General features: G+C 42.4%; 1 protein-coding gene across 1 annotated transcript in view; it reads right to left on the reverse strand.

Moving 5' to 3' along the window:
- Positions 1-3008: 3008 nt before the first annotated feature.
- The window catches only part of LOC148341669 (uncharacterized), a 51181-nt gene continuing 32375 nt past the window's right edge, over positions 3009-21814 (reverse strand). Inside the window, exons 4-5 of the mRNA XM_088287911.1 lie at positions 4777-5755; positions 3009-3026 (exon numbers count right to left, since the gene is read on the reverse strand). Coding sequence (XP_088144037.1) covers positions 3009-3026; positions 4777-5755 — 997 coding nt within the window. The remainder of the gene's footprint in view (positions 3027-4776; positions 5756-21814) is intronic.

Raw genomic sequence — 21814 nt, forward strand, 5'->3', positions numbered from 1 at the left:
TCCTGTATCAGCTGGATAGCTTCGGTGACAGTGGCTGTGCTCTTCATACAATCATCAACATAAAAGTTCTGTTGAACAGCTTCTATAACAACCGGTAGGCACTTAGACTGATTGTCTTGAGCCATTCTTCTCAGAGCATAAGCTGCGCAACTTGGTGATGAGATGGCTCCAAATAAATGCACCATCATTCTGTAAGGGACTGGTTGTTGTGTTGTGTCTCCATTAGGCCACCACAAAAAACGTAGAAAGTCCCGATCCTCCTCTGGCACACGGACTTGATGGAACATAGCTTGAATGTCTCCCATGAAGGCTATTGGCTGTTGTCTAAACCTCATGAGGACGCCCATCAACGTGCTTGTGAGAAGGGGCCCTTGCAGCAGCTCTGTATTCACGGACAAGCCTTTAAACGTGGCACCGCAGTCAGACACGACACGCAGTGTTCCCTTTCTGGGATGATGGACACCATGATGGGGAATATACCAAACTCTTCCTGAATCAAGGTCTCTTTGATCATCAGGTACTTGTTCTGCATAATTGCAAGTGATTATATTAGTCATGGACTTCACATATTCTTGATGGAGTTGCTGATCAAACTTAAATTTCTTCTTCAGACCTTGTAACCGTTGTTGGGCCACAGCAAAATTGTTTGGTAAGAAGACATCTTTCTTCTTAAAAGGTAAGTTTATAGTATACTTTCCATCCTGTAACTTGGCAGATGTTTCCATTATATTGAGAGACTGCTGGTCTTCTCTTGACATTTCATGGCTTTCCATGTGCTTCTCGCAGAAATCATGATTATACTGGTTCATTAGCAGCTCCTCCAGCCTGCTGACACCAATTCTATTCACAGATACGAAAGAAGCTTCCATCCTACTATTCCCATCCAGTGGGCCATTAACCACCCAGCCGAGCGCAGTTTTGACAGCATACGGACCATTACCTTGACTATTAATAACTTCCCATGGCTCCAATAGCTTGGGTGCATTGATCCCGATCAACAGGTCAACCTTGGCTTGAATGGACGGTACCTGTATACCTGACAAATACGGCCATTTAAGGAGGTCTTGAGATGTTACCATATCGTCTGTAGTGACTGGCATTTGCGCCTGTGTAAGCACTTCCGGCAGTGGATGGAACTGAGAGCTTTCCAGGCCGGCCACCTCGAGATTAAAAAGTGAAAAGGCATGACTCATCTTTGTTTGACCCATTGTTCGTATCAGGACTTGGGTTCTCTTTCCAGAGAGGTTCAAGCGATTCATCAGTTGTTCAGAACAAAATGTTCCGGTGCTGCCTGGATCCAAGAATGCATATGTTAAGATCACACAGTCACCTTTGGCAGCTTTTACTTTAACAGGCAGCACTGACAACATGGTGCAACAATTGCCAGCCCCTGTATGTCCACAAGTTGTTCTTAAAGACACTGTTCTTAAAATTCCGTCGAATTCCGCGATAAATGGTGTTAATAGGGACATTGGGGCTGATAACTGTCCGATAACCTTATGTCAATTTAAAAAAATATCTCTTGAGAGCCTAACAAAATTGGTTAGTGCAGCAAAACCGACAACTTGTGTGCTCGATCCGCTTCCTGGCAAACTAATTAAAGAACTGTTTACGACCCTAGGACCGTCTGTTTTAAATATAATTAATCTATCGCTTACCACGGGTGTAGTACCAGCAGCTTTTAGGACCGCCGTTATCCGACCGCTACTTAAGCAACCAAACCTTGACCCAGAGAGTCTCAACAACTATAGGCCGGTTTCAAATCTTCCGTTTATTGCAAAAATTCTTGAAAAAGTCGTAGCGCAACAACTTAATGAATAAATGACTGCTAATAATCAATTTGAACCTTTCCAATCGGGTTTTAGAGCCGACCACTCTACTGAGACGGCCCTTGCTAAAGTTACTAATGATCTTCTCATAGCTATGGACGCCGACACCTCATCAAAATTACTCTTACTCGATCTTAGTGCCGCTTTTGATACCGTTGATCATAACATGTTATTAAAACGCCTTGAAACGTGTGTTGGCATTTCAGGTTCAGCGCTCTCTTGGTTTAATTCGTATCTGTCGGAGAGGACGCACCGTGTAATTCATGGCAATGCGACTTCAGATCTTTGTAAGATCACATGTGGAGTTCCGCAGGGATCGGTACTTGGACCTCTATTGTTTAGCATCTATATGCTACCGCTTGGTGATATTATACGGAAATATAACATTAGTTTTCATTGTTATGCTGATGATCCGCAATTATCCATGCCGTTGGATATAACGAATCCGCGTGATTGCGATAAATTAGAGGAATGTCTTTCCGAAATTAAACAATGGATGTCTCTCAATTTTTTTGCGTCTTAACTCAGATAAAACCGAGATGCTGATCATTGGACCAGCGCGTCATCGGTACCTTTTCAAAGACACCACTCTGAGTATCGATAAATATCATATTGCCCAAAAGGATTCAACAAAAAATCTCGGTGTTATATTTGACGCAACTATGTCGTTTCAAATGCACATAAAAAATATTACTCGAACTGTGTTTTTTCATCTGCGTAACATTGCTAAAATTCGCCCAATTCTATCAACTTGTGATGCAGAAATCTTAATCCATGCGTTTGTTACGTCTCGCCTCGACTATTGTAACATTTTGCTCTCGGGTCTCCCCATGTCTAGTATTAAAAGACTAGGACGAGAAAGTTTGATCATATTACCCCGATACTAGCCAATTTGCATTGGCTTCCGGTCCACTTGAGAGGTGATTTTAAAGTTCTGCTAAACCTTCGCTCACAAAATGCTGGTCTTTTAGTGATCCCGCGAGCCAAAAAGAAGTCTGCAGGTTCTCGAGCGTTCTCTATTCGGGCACCAATGCTTTGGAAAGCACTACCCTCAGGTATTAGAGGCGCCACCTCAGTAGAAATGTTCAAAACACTATTAAAGACGCATTTATACTCTTGTGCATTTAGTTGAACTACTTGTTGTCCTCTTTTCTGCCCCCTTTTCCCCCGGCTGGGGGATTAGGTGAAGGTGATCCGCTAGGAAATTTAAGGCATTGACCAACTGGGCATGCACCTGTTCCAGTGATGTTGTCTTCCTGCAGCGCGACATTTGATCAATTTATTTATATACTTTAGCATCTAACTTAATTATTTGTTGGCCTGTTTACTGCTGCTTCTTCTCTTTTCTGCCCCCTCTTCCCCTGCTTGGGAATTAGGTGATGGGGACATGCTTTGAAGATTACGGCACTGACCAACCGGGAAGGGACCTGCTCTGCCGAAGTCGTCTTCATGCAGCGCCTCTTCTGATTTCCTTATATTTCAGAACTTCGTTGAACTACTTGTTGGCCTGTTTACTGCTTCTGTTCTTTGTTTTTTTTTCTGTTCCCAATTCCCGGGCTTGGGAATTAGGTGATGGTGATTCACTTGGAAGTGGCTGTTCTGAATTTACACCAACTGACCGGTACAAGATCGAAGGCTCATCCTCGGATATGCTGCCATGGAGATTACGGCCCTGGATGAGGACCCACTCCACTGAAGTCATCTTCCTGCAGCACTTCTTTTGATTGACTCTCAGATTATTTCATCTAACATTGTATAGCATCATTTTATGTGTCAAATGTTGCCCAGTTGGCATCCATTGCAGCCTGGAAGGGGGATTCCCCCATCTGTGGTCCCTTCTCTAGGTTTCTCACTTTTCCCCTACTGAGGTTTTTGGAGTTTTTCCTTGCCCTCCTGGGGGTTAAGATCAGTGGATGTCGATTGTGGTTATGTAAAGCCCTTTGAGACTGTCTCTGATTAAGGGCTATACAAATAAAATTGACTTGACTTGACGCATATGCATTCCCATCACGCTAGTCTTTGGGATTTCCCTCCAAAAATCCCCCAGAGGGAGAGCAGATGCGTCTCCCCGTTGATACGACCAGTCTACTAGTGACCACCTTAAATTACTCTCATACCCTGGAAGGTCACTGACCTGGCGAGAGAATTGCCACCACCATAAACAATGCTCAGGCCTATTTTCTATCTCTTTTATTCAGAAAGTGAAATATTAAATGTATGTGAGGGGATATTTGAAGACTTTGAGTTTTGTTCAATGGACCATACATATACGACCCAGCCAAACACACCGAGAAAACAAGCGCTGACTCCAGTCGCCATCAAGTTGCCAACTCCTGACATACCAAAACCTTTGAGAGAAACTGAGCCGATTTGCGTTTCTCTTTCTGGTTCTTTTTACAGTTCAACTTCTAGTTTAGTTTTTCACCTTTTCACGGCGTAATGAAGGCCAGATGAGCAAGTGGAACAAGTGATTTTATTGATGATTGTGGAAGGCACCGATTTCATAAGCAGTTTCTTCTCACACCTTTTCCATTAAGTACGATTAAAAAGACAACTGAAAAGCATAACGTTAACAAATGTTATTCCAGGCAAAGGCAATTAATTTTATTTACATGTTTGAAGTAAACACACAAAAAAAAATCATCATCACTCAGACACAATGGTTCTTCTGGCAATGATCACATTGGCTTAGTGTCAATGAAAGAGCTTTGCAAAACTAAATTTATCATATTTCATTCAAAATCACATTTACATCTTACCACAAAGAGTCAGTTCCTTCAGTTTTTTGTTTTCTTTTTTTTAAGCTTCAAGGATTGCTGCTATTCTCACCAGCACAATCGTGTCTCTTAGCACTCCGTTTAGTGGAGAATTTTTTAGCACAAACACTGCAACTGAACGGCTCGTCTCTACTGTGCGTTCTTGTGTGGATTCCTAAATTTGACTTTACAGAGAAGCTTTTGCCACAAACTGAGCAGGAAAAAGGTTTTTCACCACTGTGTGTTCTTGTGTGTTCTGTTAAATATGTCTTTCTTGAGAAGCATTTTCCACAAACTGAGCAGGAAAAAGGTTTTTCACCACTGTGTGTTCTTGTGTGTCTTGTTAAACTTATCTTATGAGCGAAACTCTTGCCACAAACTGAGCAGGAAAAAGGTTTTTCACCACTGTGTGTTCTTGTGTGTTCTGTTAAATATGTCTTTCTTGAGAAGCATTTTCCACAAACTGAGCAGGAAAAAGGTTTTTCACCACTGTGTGTTGTTGTGTGTCTTGTTAAACTTATCTTATGAGCGAAACTCTTGCCACAAACTGAGCAGGAAAAAGGTTTTTCTCCAGTGTGTGTTCTTGTGTGGCTTGTTAATTGTGCCTTTTGAGAGAAGCTTTTGCCACAAACTGAGCAGGAAAAAGGTTTTTCTCCACTGTGTGTTCTTGTGTGTTCTGTTAAATATGTCTTTTTCGAGAAGCATTTTCCACAAACTGAGCAGGAAAAAGATTTTTCACCACTGTGTGTTGTAGTGTGGCTCGTTAACGTTGAGTTTTGAGAGAAGCTTTTGCCACAAACCGAGCAAGAAAAAGGTTTTTCACCACTGTGTGTTCTTGTGTGGCTTGTTAAATTTGCCTTATGAGAGAAGCATTTTCCACAAACTGAGCAGGAAAAGGGTTTTTCTCCACTGTGTGTTCTTGTGTGGATTGTTAAATGCGACTTTTGAGAGAAACTCTTGCCACAAATTGAGCAAGAAAAAGGCTTTTCTCCACTGTGTGTTCTTGTGTGTTCTGTTAAATGTGACTTTTGAGAGAAACCTTTTCCGCAAACTGAGCAGGAAAAATGTTTTCCTCCACTGTGTATTGTTGTGTGCCTTGTTAATTGTGACTTTCGAGAGATGCTTTTGCGACAAAATGAGCATGAAAATGTTTTTTCTCCACTGTGTGTTCTTGTGTGCGGTTTTAAAGACAAAGTTAATGAGTCAGTGTGACATGCCCTTTCATCTTTAGCTTGCCCATCATCATCATCATCATCATCATCGTCATGAGTGTCTGATAATGTGTCCTCATTATGTGCTTGTGATGGCCCCCAGGGGTCTTCATCACCTTCTGTTGTCATGTGATGACTTGAGCTGCTGCTTGGAGGCTCCGCCCCTCTCTTGTCCTCACTCTCATGCTTGTTTTCATCTTCAGTCTTTATTTGGACAACGTTCAGTGGTGACTTGTTGATCTGCTCCTCCTCCTCCTCCTTTTTGATGTGAGTCAAGTCTGGCTCCTCTTTGACAGAACAGAGATCATTTTGTCTGACGTCTGCAGGACACAAAAAGACAAATTTGGTTTGGTCAAGTCAAAGCTCATGCGGCGACTTCGTCTTATATTGTTTTTACCGAGCTACCTTGACTTGTGCCTGCCGCACACGGAGCAATGCGTGCGACCCCAACTGGGACCGGACCATGGGGGCATTTCACAAAATTACGTCCTACGATGTAAACCTCCCTTTCGCAGCACAACTGTGATAAACGAGCATTTAAAAAGGAAGCACGTTGCGGCCGATGCCCGATTTCATTCCTGACATAGTCACAGACGTTTCTGGAATATGTATTCTAATTCAACTAAGATACACCATAATATTTTAAGAGTTCACTGAATTATTTTGGAACTGCAATGATGCTTAACAGCCATAGGGTGTCAGTAATGAGTAACAAAGTAACACAAGACCTCCCACTGATACATCATCATTGTCATTTGGATAAATTACCAGGAACTATAAGTTTCGGGGGAGATCCAAACCACCTGGGCCACAGGAACTTTATTACCAGGAACTAAATGTTCCTGGACTTGTAGGTAGAAAAGGGGGTTGTGACTTTCAGCCTTTTTGAGACCATAGTAAGACAAAGATGCAGATGCATTCCTTGCAGCATGCGCTTGTTCACTGATGAGATCCGTGCAACCTTGGATGGATGCATTCAATGTATTTTAAATGTTTGGATGAGGTGAAACGATGCACACGTGCACAAAACAGTGCAGGGCCACCCGAGGTTCATTGACCGAGCCAGTAAAAATTTCATAAATAAGACCAATACGTACTTGATTTAAAAAAAAAAAAACAACTTTGTGTTTTATCCACTAAAATTCATCAACCGCCATTGATATTTTTGCCGCAGTGTGCACAGTTTTTAGAGTCAGTTTGAATCATTCCATAAGGAATTGCTTGAACAAGATATGTCAGAGTTTTTGTCAAAAACGAGACAAGCATGCACAAATGAATCACCCAGCCAAGATTGTCTTTGTCACTTGCGAGGAGCAGTCCGCCAAAGAGAAAAGCGTTCCCGCTCCTGTGCGGCGTTTTATTGAAGCAATTTATATATGCCAACCCATAAAGAATGGAAAAACATGAACACTTTGACTTCATCAGACCCGTCCACACGCTTCCTGTTGTTCGAATGGTTTCAGCTTCCAAGACATGTTTGGGCCACACTTCTGTTCAATGCGAGCTAAGCGGTTTTCTGTCAAACACAGTTCAAGACGTGCATCTGTTTTTGTGGCTTCCTGCTAAACTGCCAGCATGGACACAACTCTGTTACCACTGAACTCACGTTTTCCTGTTTAAGAGGTCCATGTTTTTGTGACCTTCTATTCACCCGTAAGCATAGTTTTGAAACATGATGACATGACAAACTTAATTTCTTTCACAATAAAATAAAAACTTTCGCAGATAAAGCAATAACAAATTGGAGAAGCTGTGGAACAGAGCACAACATCAGTCAGACCCCGGGTCCACAACCCCTCTGGCAGAGACGCAAACAGATTTCGCTTCAGAGTGACCCATTCACTGTCTACCAAAGTGTCGAAATTCGGAAAATGTTCCATAACAGAAGAATTCGTAATGGGTGCTGAAACACCACACCCTGCTCGTGACATGGAGTATTCTACATCTGAAATTAACTCTGCCAAAAGTCTTCACCAATGGGCCGAAATCTTTAGTATGATGATGCGCACCGATAGTTAATGTGATTTGTGGCTCAGCGAACATAGACAATTCTTACCGTTTCCTCTGCTCTGGGGCAAGGCACACATGCAAGGCAGCACCGGTAGACATCACAAATACATAATCCTTCTGCAAGATGCACTTCTGACCCTCGAAATTGGGTGAATGCATCCTGACTAACCAAATCATCAGAACTCAGTGTTCAATGCAAAGGACCAATTGGTGGTTTGAAAGGGTGGAGGCGGCTACACCGCGCAGACCAGAGCAGGAACAGGACGGAACACCCGCGGGAGGATGGAGACCCTGGTCTCAGAGCTAACCAGTCGACTGGAACGGAGGACAACATATGCTTCCCCCGCCGGATGTGCACAGTCAAATTCAGTCCCTTCTGGAAATTCAGTCCCACTCGAATTCCAGTGTTTGTTTCACAGGTGCGGGTTCAGTCCACGGCAGTGACTTGGCCAATCTCAAGAGTCCCACAAGCATGACAGTATTGTTGCTCATTGGGATATGCTGAAGAAGCTTGCAAAGCGTGGAATATCTTGTTCCACCATCTAAAACTGTTGTCCATCAATCGTCACCTGAATGCCAAGACTTGCCGGTCGTTGAATGCTGAGGCTCCGCGGGCACCCCTATCGTGGAATGTGGTCCCAATCGGGTTGAGGCGTCAAGTGTGCGTTTGGAAGCCATAGAAGCGTTGTCGGAGGAGGGGGTAGCGATGGCGCCCCCGTGCTAGAGGAGCTCTTTGTAACTGGCATGGCGCTGGACCACAGGATGGCACATTTCAGGAAGTGGCTCGGTTTGGACCGCTCATCACCCAGTGACCCCACAGCAAGAGCACGTCCCACTCACAACCCATGTCTATAACCACCCCTACTTCTGTTACGTGACCTTGTTGACCAGCCGGTGCGGACAACAAGCCTGCTATGGCACTGCGTCACCAGAACCTGGCCCAGGAGCAACGGAAATGGAAAGAGCAGACGCAATGGGAGCTGCATGCGTCGGCTGCTGCATTAGCTGCTTCCGCCCCGTTTTATTTTTTTTTCCCCCCATATTCTTTTTTCCTTTCCCGGTGAATTAGCACTCTTGGCCCCCTGAACCTGCAAGTGTAACAATTCTTTTTCCACATCCAATACAATATTTTCTTTAATCGATGCAAAAACGGGAGTTCTACTCATTCTGATTAGCAGTTTCTCATTGACGGACTGTTTCGCTTGATGTCAGTAACTGGGAGGCGCACGCCCTCGAAGACGGCCACCCGGCACAGCTGTGTGGTGGTGACACTATTGGATGGGTCACTGGCGGAAGCTTCAATCCATTCGCGTCTCGCCCCGTCTCCCATAAGAGCTCACAAACTTAATCCCTCATCATATTTTACAAATGCCAATGCCAATTGGTTTTGTCTTCTGTTTATGATTCACATTCTATCCTCATGAACACGTCAACTATAATTTAGCTATTCTTTTTTAACTAACTAATACAGTGATTCTCAAATACAGTGAACCCCCGGTTATCGCGGTTAATGGGGACCGAGACCACCCGCGAAAACTGAAAATCCGCGAAGTAGCGGCGCACCTTCAAAAAAAATAAAAAATTATAAAATAAAATACTTCTATATACTTCGCACCTATATATATATATATATATATTTATATATATACGGGTAGATAGAGAGAGAGAGTGAAATTCATGTTATAACAAACTTATTTTTTTTTTATTCCCCAGCCATTATTTTTGTATTTATTCAATTACTTCGACTTTTCCCTGCTGGTACGCCGTCCGGTGTGCCCTGTGAAATGAAAGGTGGCATTTTTCATTTATTCATTCATAACTGACAGCCTCGCGCTCCCCTCATGCCCGGGCGGAAGTTGTTCCTCTTCGGCTTAACTGCCACGCACGCCGGCCGGAGCTCTGGAACGGTCCGAACCGCGCGAAACGTCGCCCCCGATAGTGCCGGGGGGAACGTGCTCTTCTCCGTCCACTCTCTTCTTCGCCCACGCTCTTCTTCGGCGCACGACGGCCGTTTTACCGCTCCAGCGCCCCGTCATGCCGCTCGGCGAAACTACAATGCCCCCGAATATTTTTTAGACCCGCAAAGCACTGAAACCGCGAAAGGTGAACCGCGAAGTAGCGGGGGTTCACTGTAGTGGGGCGCGGTGCGATGCTAAGTGAGTTGATGACAGAGCTCCACATAGCCAGCAGCCAATCATATCACAGCGGGGTGTGTCCTATTCTTTCGCATTAGTGCAGAACAGACTGCAGTTTTCACAAAGGAAATCGATTCCACGCTACTTTAAAAAAAATGACGCCATCTTTCATTCGTCTTGTCAAATAAAAAGAAGCACACGAGTTATCGCCAAGTAGAGATCAAGTGCGGATTTGTTGGGATTGTCATTTCAAAATGTGTGCTAGAACGACACCCAAGTACAAAGAGGAACTTTGTGGAATAAAAGAAGAGAACGAGCAACATCTTCAACTGCTGGGCGAAATTTGCAAGCAGTCTCGTGTTATGCTACACTAGTGACTCTCAAATGGCGGTGCGATGCTGAGGGGGGCGCGTGGGACCCTGGCGAACATGCTTTTTTGCATGGTTTTGGGACCAAAAAAGGCGATCTCAGACAATGCGAGTTTGAGCTTGTCAAAGCTGTTTGGGCCCCGAGTTCACGCAGTACTGGTTTTAAAAAAACATGTCGCCCTGTCACGCAGTACTGATTAACAAAAAAAAAAAGCGTCGCCCCGTCACTCGTTGACCCGGAAGTGATTTCGCTCCTTAAATGCCCCGAGCAAGGAGGCGCTAATCGCTAAAATGAATTGCTTCGATGGACGCTCGACTTTGAAAAGAAGTCTGACTCAAACCGCGTTCGGGCGGAGAGCCAGCAGCTATGAACAGAAATGTTGTATTGCAACCATTACGTATCCAAACAAAATAAGACGATGGCTACGTGAGCACTTTAGCAGACGCTCTCAGGCTGGAACACGGAAATGGCTGACGTCATCAAAACGAAGCGGTTTGACGTCAAACAGATTGTAAACATAAAAAAAAATGTATAGTCAACAAATTAAAACTGTTGCTTTATGTTATTTATATAGAATTTTTGTTTGAAATCCCCCTGGCTCTTTTTGTCTTTTCTATATTATGTATGTATTAATAACTGTTTGGTTTGTTCATGTTAATAAAGTAAAAAAAAAAAACGTATAGTAAATATTTATCATCCCATCAATATTCGCACCACAGAGTGCTGAGTTTCGAGATCCTCACTTTTTTTTTTATCAATTTAGCTTTGTTAAGGGATATTTTATTGACAATCCAACATTAATATACAAAGAACTTGTACATGAGTACGAAATGTAAAAAAACTGTAGTGGGGGGGCGCAAATTTATTTTCTTCTTGGTAGGGGGGCGCGACAGGAAATAATGGAGAACCACTGAACTAATATAACCCCGTTTTCCTCAACCAATGAGTCAGTATTCTTTGAAGTGGATTATGTGCAGACTAAAAATTTCCAATTTAATTTATATCAATTTACTGTCTATCAAATGTCCCCTCATAACATGATAATTCATCATATTCCTGTCATTTCCATCTCAAAATGTCGTTCCATTAATTGAATTACCCTTGTACATCCGTCGCCAAACTGAAGTATGTTTTTTTTTTTCGTTTTACATGACCTTTAACCTTGCATGTTCTGTTTCAACAAAATTGTATCTCTTATCATTATCCCTGTTTCATGAGTTGCTGCCGGGGGCAAAAAGGAGGAGTTGAGAGAGGAATTTCACCCTCAGGGGCAATCCCAAACTTTTGTTTGCAGGACATTGTAACACTCTGGGCTGGTTTATTGTTCTTCTTATTGCAATTTTACTGCATTCAGTCTTCCTCGAGACTGAATACGTTCTAGTGTTTGCCAAATAGTTAATCCTAGTTTCTCACTTTCGCTTTTCACAGTCAATATATGAACTTTTTCAACTGCACAATCACTTCATTGAGGTCTAATTATCAATTGTTTAACATAGTCAGACTTTTGCAGTCAAAGAGACCTGTTCCTTCACCGTACGTTAACGTTTTTATCACTCAGGGCGTTTCCGTGTTGACAAATCATATTCCACGGAACATGCATTCATCCTTTTATGATCTTAGATTTCTCTATTTAAATCACCGCTTCTTGCAATGATTAATTTCACCCCAATGATTATGTAGCCAATTATCTTTCTCATTCTAATTTTGCTTTAGTTATTATCCAAATTTTTAAACATTTTTTATGCTGCATCTTTCAATGCACACTAGGACGAAAACGCGTTAGTTGAACTGATAAAACGGAATATTAATGCAATCACATATGGGTTTTAGAAGGGGCAATTCTTTCTACAAAGGCGGGACTGGCACTGGTTTATAACTATCACCCCTTATCTCCTGCGTGGGGGCTGCCTGACTTCCTGGTCCCACAGTAGATGGAGGTGAGACCACAGCGCTCTGCTTGCATTCTTCCTGCTGGGCCCAATCTTCAACTCTTTCACCTCTGCATGATCATTGTTGACATGTCATATTAAAAATCCTTCCATGCAAAAAACAATTATGAAAACAAAATACTGCACCTATCTCCCCCCTTTGACACATGCACCACATGTCAACACAAATAACAATAAAAACAAACGAAGCAGCAACCCCCCTAATTAGGCCGAACTTCCACGTACTTTCATCTCATCTCTTCACAAACCCCTGCGTACATCCTGTGCCAATACGGGGCGGACCGCAGCCAGGTTTTTGATTTTGCCCGGCCTTGACCAGAACACGAGTAATCACAGGGTACGTATCTGAACAGCGGAGTAGAACCGGCCCAGACTTAATGCATTACTATTGCTACGCACCAGCGAAACCGTCGGCTCAGCCCCAGGCTCTCCACACAACGGTAGGCCTCGATCCTTACTGTGTTCCATGCCACAAAGTGCCCAATACGATACGTGGAAGCGCGCTTCTCTTCATTATTTCTATTTTCAGCTCATAATTTTCCTGCTAAAATTTACACCCTGGCCAGGTTCTGTGCTCAAACTGAGCTTATTCACGACTATGTTGTCTAGGGGTATAGTTTTACACTTCTTATTTCTCATCTCTTTAAGCACTAGACCTTTCTTTTCTTTATCTTCTGCACATTTCTCCCGCACTAGTCCCCATTTATTTAGTTCCCATCATCATTTGTTTTCATTTATTTATTTATTTTTTAATACTTTTTCTAATGTTCTTTCATAGTGCGGTTCCTTTGGCATCTTTGATTGTTTTAATCATTTATAGAGGCCTCTTGTTTAAACAATAATTGAAACTAACACAGGGACATTTTCCATGACCAACCAGCCAGCAGACCCACACGCACAAGCTCTCTTTAACGACCCCAAAAGCCCCGATCGCTTGGACACAGGCGCACAACACCCATTGTGAGTAAAAGCATCTCACCGAAAGTTCAGCCGGCCGGCTGTTGAACGCCTGGGCCCCAACACCCTGAGACCCTCAATGGAGCAAAATGCCAAAAATGTGGTATATTTTGTTGTTGATGTGTGGGATGTGTGAGTCTCAGCTTCCCTCCGGACAGGTCGCCGAGCATGGCAGAATTGGTGATGGAAAAAAATTCTCTGACACAGCCATTTTGGTTAGAAAGAGATTTTATTCTCGTCACATGCTGATGTCAAAAGAAGTCTCCCCAAAAAGAAAAAGGGAACGGTGTACTCTTTCTCCGGCCTTCCCTTCTAATGGCCACACCGGACGTGAATATTGAAGGATTGTATTACGGTTGCTGGCATTATTTTAAACACTTACGGGACAGAAGGTCAATTATTTAATTTAGCAGGTTCATATTTACTGAATATGTTAAACATTGATTAAACAAAAAGCATTTTTCAAATGAAAGTAGAAGTACAGTGCATCGATAAGATTGACTGGGATTGTAGTCATGGTGTTTACTGATGCATTCATATGCTAAATTTCTTTTACTTAGTTTAAATGTAAGACCTCAAAATTACACACACGGTATTTTCATGACCCACACTCTCATTCAGAACAAACAGATTCAGTCGGCTCAGGTCAAACTGATGACAAACCAGATCGCACTTCATGGACAAATACGACTAAACACATTCTGCACATAGGCCATCGAAGATACAAACATATCCGGGGAGGACGTCACAGGGACGCTATCAAGAACACCCAAAAACATAATCTGATCTGGGAAAACATACACCACACAATCTGTACACTGACGAGATTACAGGGGAATGTGAGCAGGAGAGACGGAGAGACTGCCGCCTGCCTGAGAAGGTCAGCCTTGGACGTGGAACGTGGACCGGGGGAGGGAGCAAGGACTACCGATTCAACCTACATGACCCTTGACAAAGAAAACCTTTAAAATGTGAGGCTGGGCTGAGATCAGCGCGCCATTTTTCGATTGTACTTGTCTTGAGTACAGTTTCTCATCAGATTAAGAAAAAGCCGCCCAGATACTATTTCCTGAACTCCAGAAATCGAAGAAACTAAAATATCGTAACTCTAATCAATTGTTGTTGAGTCTTTATTTGACCCTATTCTTCTTGAGTACAAAAAACTAACACGCATTGGAGTAAGTTTGGCTATTAAGATTCATTTACTAAATGTTTCTCATTTTCTCGGTGGCTCAACTCCAACAGTGGATATAAAAATACACTACATCTGTCAGCATAGTTTTGAAACCTGACATGACAAACCTAATTTATTTCACAATGTATAAAAATCGGAATATATAAAATGTTAAATAATCAGTTCAAATTTTTAAACAGGGAAAAAAAACACGGAGTTTACCCCCCACTAATGGTTATTCTTTGGCATTTATTTTCTGCACTGATTTCATTTGGCATAAACAAATGTTCAGCAGACCTGCAAGTCAAAAGCAAAAATTAAAAATAAAACGGCAATAACCTTGAACGATTTCCCCAAACAAATTAATATTGTGATGCATATTTTTAACGATAGAAAGTCGTTCTTTACAAAGCAAATGAGAGTAAGACGTGTACAAACCTGCTTTGAGTGGCACAACACGAGGCTGGTTGCAAACTTCGCCCAGCAGTTGAAGATGTTGCTCGTTCTCTTCTTTTATTCCACAATGTTCCTCTTTGTACTTGGGTGTCGTTCTTTCACACATTTTCAAACGCCAATCTCAACAAATCCGCACTTGATCTCTGCTTGGCGATAACTCGTGAGCTTCTCTTTGTTCAACGAGACGAATGAAAGATGGCGTCGTCTTTTCAGAGTCGCACTGAAAGAATTTCCTCCGAGAAAATGGCAGTCTGTTCGGCACGAAAACCGAAGAACAGGACACACCCCGCTGTGATTTGATTGGCTGCTGGCTTTGTGGAGCACTGTCACCAACTCACCGACAGATGTCACCATTTGCGATGCAAATCATCGTTATCTTCTAAACATAGAGAAAAACCCAAGATGCACATGAAGAAACATTTTAGTTCCCAAATATGAACTTGGGAGATGTATTGAATTTGACTTTTGTTGCTGGTTTTGTTTTCACATCTGACACCATGTTGTTGGTTGGACAGTATTCCAAATGTATTTCTCTATTATTAACAGTTGACATGATAAAGTGATACTTTATGTCAACATATTTGCCTTTTTACAGGGTTTTTCACCAGGTTGTGATGTGATTGCGAATTTTAAATAAAAATATGTCACTCTTTTATTACTTAACTGTTATTGTGTTTGAAAATGATTTCGGTATTTATTTAAAGTACTGTAATATTTCATTATTCGTTTCAGTATTTATTAAACTACAATAATTCACTATTAATTTCAAGATTCATTGATCTGTTTTAGGAATAATTTAGTATTCAATGTTTAATAGTTACAGTATTTACTTTTTAGATTTTTGTTTCACCATTTTGTTCAATCTTAATCTTATGGAAAATTATTTTGCAAGCACCAACACAAGGTTTTTAAAGATAACGATAAAGATGTCCTTTAATAGTCCCACAATGGGGAAATTTGCAGTGTGACAGCAGCAAAGATATAGATCACACAGAGGCGGTGGTGCAATGTGGCCGTTAATGTATAACATTAGCAGCAGATATTCAGAAAAAGCAAACCTATGCGAATATACACAGTATATACATAAATACACAAATCCCCATGTGTATATACACACTTACATCCCACAACATATACAAGTGTAAGGAAACACTCCGAATGTCTGTCTATGGTACAGAGGGAAAATTAATAAAATGCTGCAATGATAAAAAATACTGCTGTCATAACCCGTGTCGGTCATGTCAGTGTTTTTGTTATTATTTTCTTCACCTTCCTGCCATGTGCTCATTCTGTTTATTTAGTCAGCTGAGTGGGACGTTCCCTCCAGCACTCGGTCCCCACCAGCCACGCACCTGTTCCCCGTTACCCTCACACACCTGATGCCCATCTGCTCCCCTAATTACTGGACTATTTGAACACCTCACTCCGACAACTCATTGTCAGTGCATTGCTCCGTTACGGACTGTCACGACCGCTCTCTGATCTCGCCCCCGCTCTCGCCCTCGCCCCCGCTCTCGCCCCCGCTCTCGCCCCCGCTCTCGCCCCCGCTCTCGCCCCCGCTCTCGCCCCCGCTCTCGCCCCCGCTCTCGCCCCCGCTCTCGCCCCCGCTCTCGCCCCCTAGCATTTGTCCCTGTCCTTGCTCCTCACTCTTGTGATCCAGTTTGCCACGTTAAGTTCGTCTTTCTTATTTTGCACCCTGCCCCGTTGTCTGTCATTATTTTGGTCCCCTAATAAATTGCTTAAGTTACACCTTCTCCAGCTTCCTCGCATTCTGGGTCCACCTCCTCCTCGCCGACCGGCGACCCTGACAACTGCAATGATAAGACGACTGCAATAAATGAAGGATTGTATTATGATTGCTGGCATTATTTTAAACACTTACAGGACAGAAGGTCAATTATTTAATTTAGCAGGTTCATATTTACGGAATATGTTAAACATTGATGAAACAAAAAGCATTTATCAGATGAAAGTAGAAGCACGGGTCACAAGAATAACTGGGATTGTAGTCCTGTTTTCTGATTTATTATATTTTTCTCATATGCTAAATTTATAGTACTTAGTTTAAATGTGTGAACTTTATTGAAATTTTGGGTAGTGAGAACAAATTTGCACACATAACATTTCCATGACTTGCATTCACATTCACAGCACTTCGTGGTCAAATACGACGAAGCACATTCTCCACATTGGCTGTAGAGATGCAAACATACCAAATTGGGCACTGGAGGACTCACGCAGACGCTATAAAAAAACACATTCTGAAAGACGGAACAATTGGAGATCAGAGCACATGCACATACGCATGCATAAACACAGACACACCCTTACACCTGCACATACACGTATACCTGCATATACATGTGCCCATACACACGCACACATGCACACCGACAAGATTCCAGAGCAATGCCAGCTGGAGAGACGGAGAGACTGCCCGCCGGAGAAGGCCAGCCTTGGCGTGCCAGTCTTGGGGACCAGACAGGAATCAACTATCCAGACCATGACTAACCTGGGGAGGACCTTCCCTCGGACGTGGACCCGGGCCGTGGGAGGGAGCGAGGACGACCGATTCAACCGATTCAACCTACATGACCCTTGACATAGAAAACCTCCTATAAAAACTGAAGCTGGGCTGAAAGATGGTGCACATTTTTTGACTGTGCTCGCCCGAGTGCAGTTTCTCGTGAGATTAAGAAAAAGCCACCCAGATATCTGTCTTTGTACTATTTCCTGAACTCCAGAAATGGAAGAAACTAAATATCGGAACTCTAATCAGTTGTTGAGTCTTTATTTGACCCTTTTCTTCTTGAGTACAAAAACCGAACACGCATTGGCGTAAGTTTGGCTTTTAAAAGTTGATTTACTAAATACTTCTCATTTCCACGGTGACTCAACTCCAACAATACTAAAGCTGTTGCTTTATGTTATTCATATAGAATTTTTGTTTAAAATCCACCTGGCTCTTCTTTTTGTCTTTTCTATATTATGTACGTATTAATAACTGTGTTTGTTAATGTTAATAAAGTTTTTGGCAAAAAACGTATTAGTAAATATTTATCATGTCACTGATGGTGGAGTGGTACACTCGCCTGAGTTGTGTGCAGGCAACGTGGGTTCAGTTCCCTCTCAGTGACGGTGTCTATGTCTGCCCTGTGACTGGCTGGCGACCAGTTCAGGGTGGAGTGCGCCTTTCGCCCGTAGTCAGCTGGAATTGGCTCCAGCACTCTCCCGCGACCCTGTTCAGGATAAGCCGTGTGGATAATGACATGACATGACAAATATTTGTCATCTCATCAATATTTGCACAACAGAGTACTGAGCTTCGAGATCCTCTCTATAATAGTTCTCGAAATTATATTTCTTATCAATGTAGGTTAGTTAAGTGATATTTTATTGACAATCTAATCTCAATATACAAAGACAGAAAAAAAATTGGTGGTGGGGTGGCGCGAATCTTTTTCTTCTTGGTAGGGGCGGGCGTGAAATAATTGAGAGGCACTGCGAGTATATGCCGACATTATATTCATACAATCTTGCAGCCCGAGTTAACCACAGCATTGTTGCAAGTTCGGTCGGAGAAACTTAAACGTCCCACTGCTGTTCCAGCAGCGGCTTCTCGGGGCATAGGCGGAAGTGACGTCGGAGCTGACTCGCTTTTGTGGCGTTATTTTAATTATTTTGTTACATTTTTTTATCAACCGAATTAAAATATTACATAGAATATATATTGAAACAGAACAGCCAGGGGTAAAAACAAACACAGAGGCAAAGAAAGATATTTGAAAAATACGTGCTTAAAGCATGACGTCATTAGCAAGCGCGCAGCTTCCGAAGGACCTCGACCACATCCACCGAGCCGTCCACACCGGAACAAAAACACCCACCGCTAAATTCTTCTGATTTATGTGGAACTGACTGTAATTTTCTCAAAGGATGTCCAGTGCTACTCTAAAGGACTACGACATAATTCATTAAGTATTTGTGTCCCGATAACCTCATCTTCGCGTGTTGATGCTTTTCGGCGTAGTTAGCTTAGCTTGTTAGCTAGCTAGCCGCTAACAAAAAGAGGCACATGACTCATCGTCAAGCAGAGATCAAGTGTGGATTTTTTGGAATTATCATTTGAAAATGTGTGAAAGAACGACACCCAAGTACAAAGAGGAACTTTGTGGAATAAAAGAAGCGAACGAGCAACATCATCAACTGCTGGACGAAGTTTGCAACCAGCCTCGTGTTGTGCTACACAAAGCAGGTTTGTACACGTGTTACTCTCATTTGCTTTGTAAAGAACGACTTTCTTTCATTAGAAATATGCACCACAACATTAAGTTGTTTGGGGAAATGCGTTCAAGGTTATTGCCGTTTTATTTTTAAATATTGCCTTTTACTTGCAGGTCTGCTGAGCAATTGTTTATGTCAAATGTAATCAGTGCAGAAAATATATGCCAAAGAATAACCAATAGTGGGGGGTGAACTCCATGTTTTTCCCAGTATAAAATTTACATTTAAAATAACAAAATAACATTTTCTGGTTTTTATATTTTGTTCAAGCAATTCCTTACGGAAGGAATTCCGCCTGACTCTAAAAATGTGCACACTGCCGCGAAAACGTCAATAGCGGTTGATCAATTTTAGTGAATAAAACACAAAATATTAATTTTTTTTTTCTTAAATTAAGCACGGATTGGTCTTATTTATTTATGAACTTTTTACTGGCTTGGTTGGGTGAGAGTCAATGAACCTCGGGTGGCCCTGCACTGTTTTGTGCACGTGTGCGTAGTTTCACCCCATCCAAACATTTAAAATACATTGAATGCATCCATCCAGGGTTGCACGGTTCTCATCAGTGAACAAGCGCATGCTGCAAGGAATGCATCTGCATCTTTGGCTTACTATGGGCTTAAAAAGGGAGTACGCCACAACCCCCTTTTCTACCAACAAGGCCAGGAACATTTAGTTCCTGGTCATAAAGTTCTTGTGGCCCAGGTGGTTTGCATCACCCCCACAACTCATAGTTCCTGGTAATTTTTGCAAATGACAATGACGACGGAACAATGGGAGGTGTTGTGTTACTTTGTTACTCATTACTGACACCCTTATAGCTGTTAAGCATCATTGCAGTTCCAAAATAATTCAGTAAACACTTAAAATATTATGGTGTATCTTAGTTGAATTCGAATACATATTCCAAAAACGTCTGTGACTATGTCAGGAATGAAATCGGGCATCAGCCGCAACGTGCTTCTTTCTTAAATGCTCGTTTATCACAGTTGTGCTGCTAAAGGGAGGTTTACATCGTAGGACGTAATTTTGTGAAATGCCCCCATGGTCCGGTCCAAGTTGGGGTCCACGCATTGCTCCGTATGCGGCAGGCACAAGTCAAGGTAGCACGGTAGAAACAATATAAGACAAAGTCGCTGCATGAGGTTTGACTTGACCAAACCAAATTTGTCTTTCTGTGTCCTGCAGACGTCAGTGAAAACGATCTCCTTTATGTAAAAGAGGAGCCAGACTTGACTCACATCAAAAAGGAGGAGGAGGAGGAGGAGATCAACAAGTCACCAGTGAACGTTCTCCCTATAAAGACTGAAGATGAAAACAAGGATGAGAGTGAGGACAAGAGAGGGGCGGAGCCTACAAGCAGCAGTTCAAGTCATTACGTGACAACAGAAGGTGATGAAGACCACTGGGGACCATCACAAGTACATAATGAGGACACATTATCAGACGCTCATGACGATGATGATGCTCATGACAATGATGATGGGCAAGCCAAAGGTGAAAGGGCATGTCACACTGACTCATTCTCTTCAAAGCTGTCTTTAAAAGGGCACAGAAAAACACACAGTGGTGAAAAACCTTTTTCCTGCTCGGTTTGTGGCAAAAGCTTCTATCAAAAGTTTGATTTAACAATCCACACAAGAATGCACAGTGGAGAAAAACCTTTTTCTTGCTCAGTTTGTGGCAAAAGCTTCTCTCAAAAGTCTCATTTAGTAAGGCACGCAAGAACACACAGTGGAGAGAAGCCTTTCTCATGCTCAGTTTGTGACAAAAGCTTCTCTCAAAAGTCTCATTTAGTAAGGCACGCAAGAACACACAGTGGAGAGAAGCCTTTTTCATGCTCAGTTTGTGGCAAAGGATTCTCTGAAAAGGGAAATTTAACAAAACACACAAGAACACACAGTGGAGAAAAACCTTTTTCTTGCTCAGTTTGTGGAAAATGCTTCTCTCAAAAGTCAAGTTTAACAGAACACACAATAACACACAGTGGAGAAAAATCTTTTTCTTGCTCAGTTTGTGGAAAATGCTTCTCTCAAAAGTCAAGTTTAACAAAACACACAAAAACACACAGTGGAGAAAAACCTTTTTCCTGCTCAGTTTGTGGTAGACGCTTCTCTGTAAAGTCAAATTTAACTTGCCACACAAGAACACACACTGGAGAAAAACCTTTTTCTTGCTCAGTGTGTGGCAGGAGTTTCTCTCTAAAGTCGCATTTACAAAGCCACACAAGAACGCACAGTGGAGAAAAACCTTTTTCCTGCTCAGTTTGTGCCAGGAGTTTCTCTCTAAAGTCGCATTTACGAAGCCACACAAGAACGCACGGTGGAGAAAAACCCTTTTCCTGCTCAGTTTGTGGCAAAAGCTTTTCTTTTAAGTGGAATTTAAAAACACATACACGATTACACACTGGAGAAAAACCTTTTTCCTGCTCAGTTTGTGGCAAAAGCTTCTCTGTAAAGTCAAATTTAACAACCCACACAAGAACACACAGTGCAGAAAAACCTTTTTCCTGCTCAGTTTGTGGCAAAAGCTTCTCTGTAAAGTCAAGTTCACAAAGCCACACAAGAACACACAGTGGAGACATGCCATTTAGTTGCAGCGTTTGTGCTAAAAAATTCTTCACTCAACGTCTTGCTGAGAGACACGATTGTGCTGGTGAGAATTGCAGCGATCCTTGAAGCTTA

This window comes from Idiotropiscis lumnitzeri, chromosome 2 (assembly GCF_059441095.1).
Source record: "Idiotropiscis lumnitzeri isolate Australia: NSW breed Sydney's pygmy pipehorse chromosome 2, RoL_Ilum_1.0, whole genome shotgun sequence".
Taxonomy (NCBI): Eukaryota; Metazoa; Chordata; class Actinopteri; order Syngnathiformes; family Syngnathidae; genus Idiotropiscis; species Idiotropiscis lumnitzeri.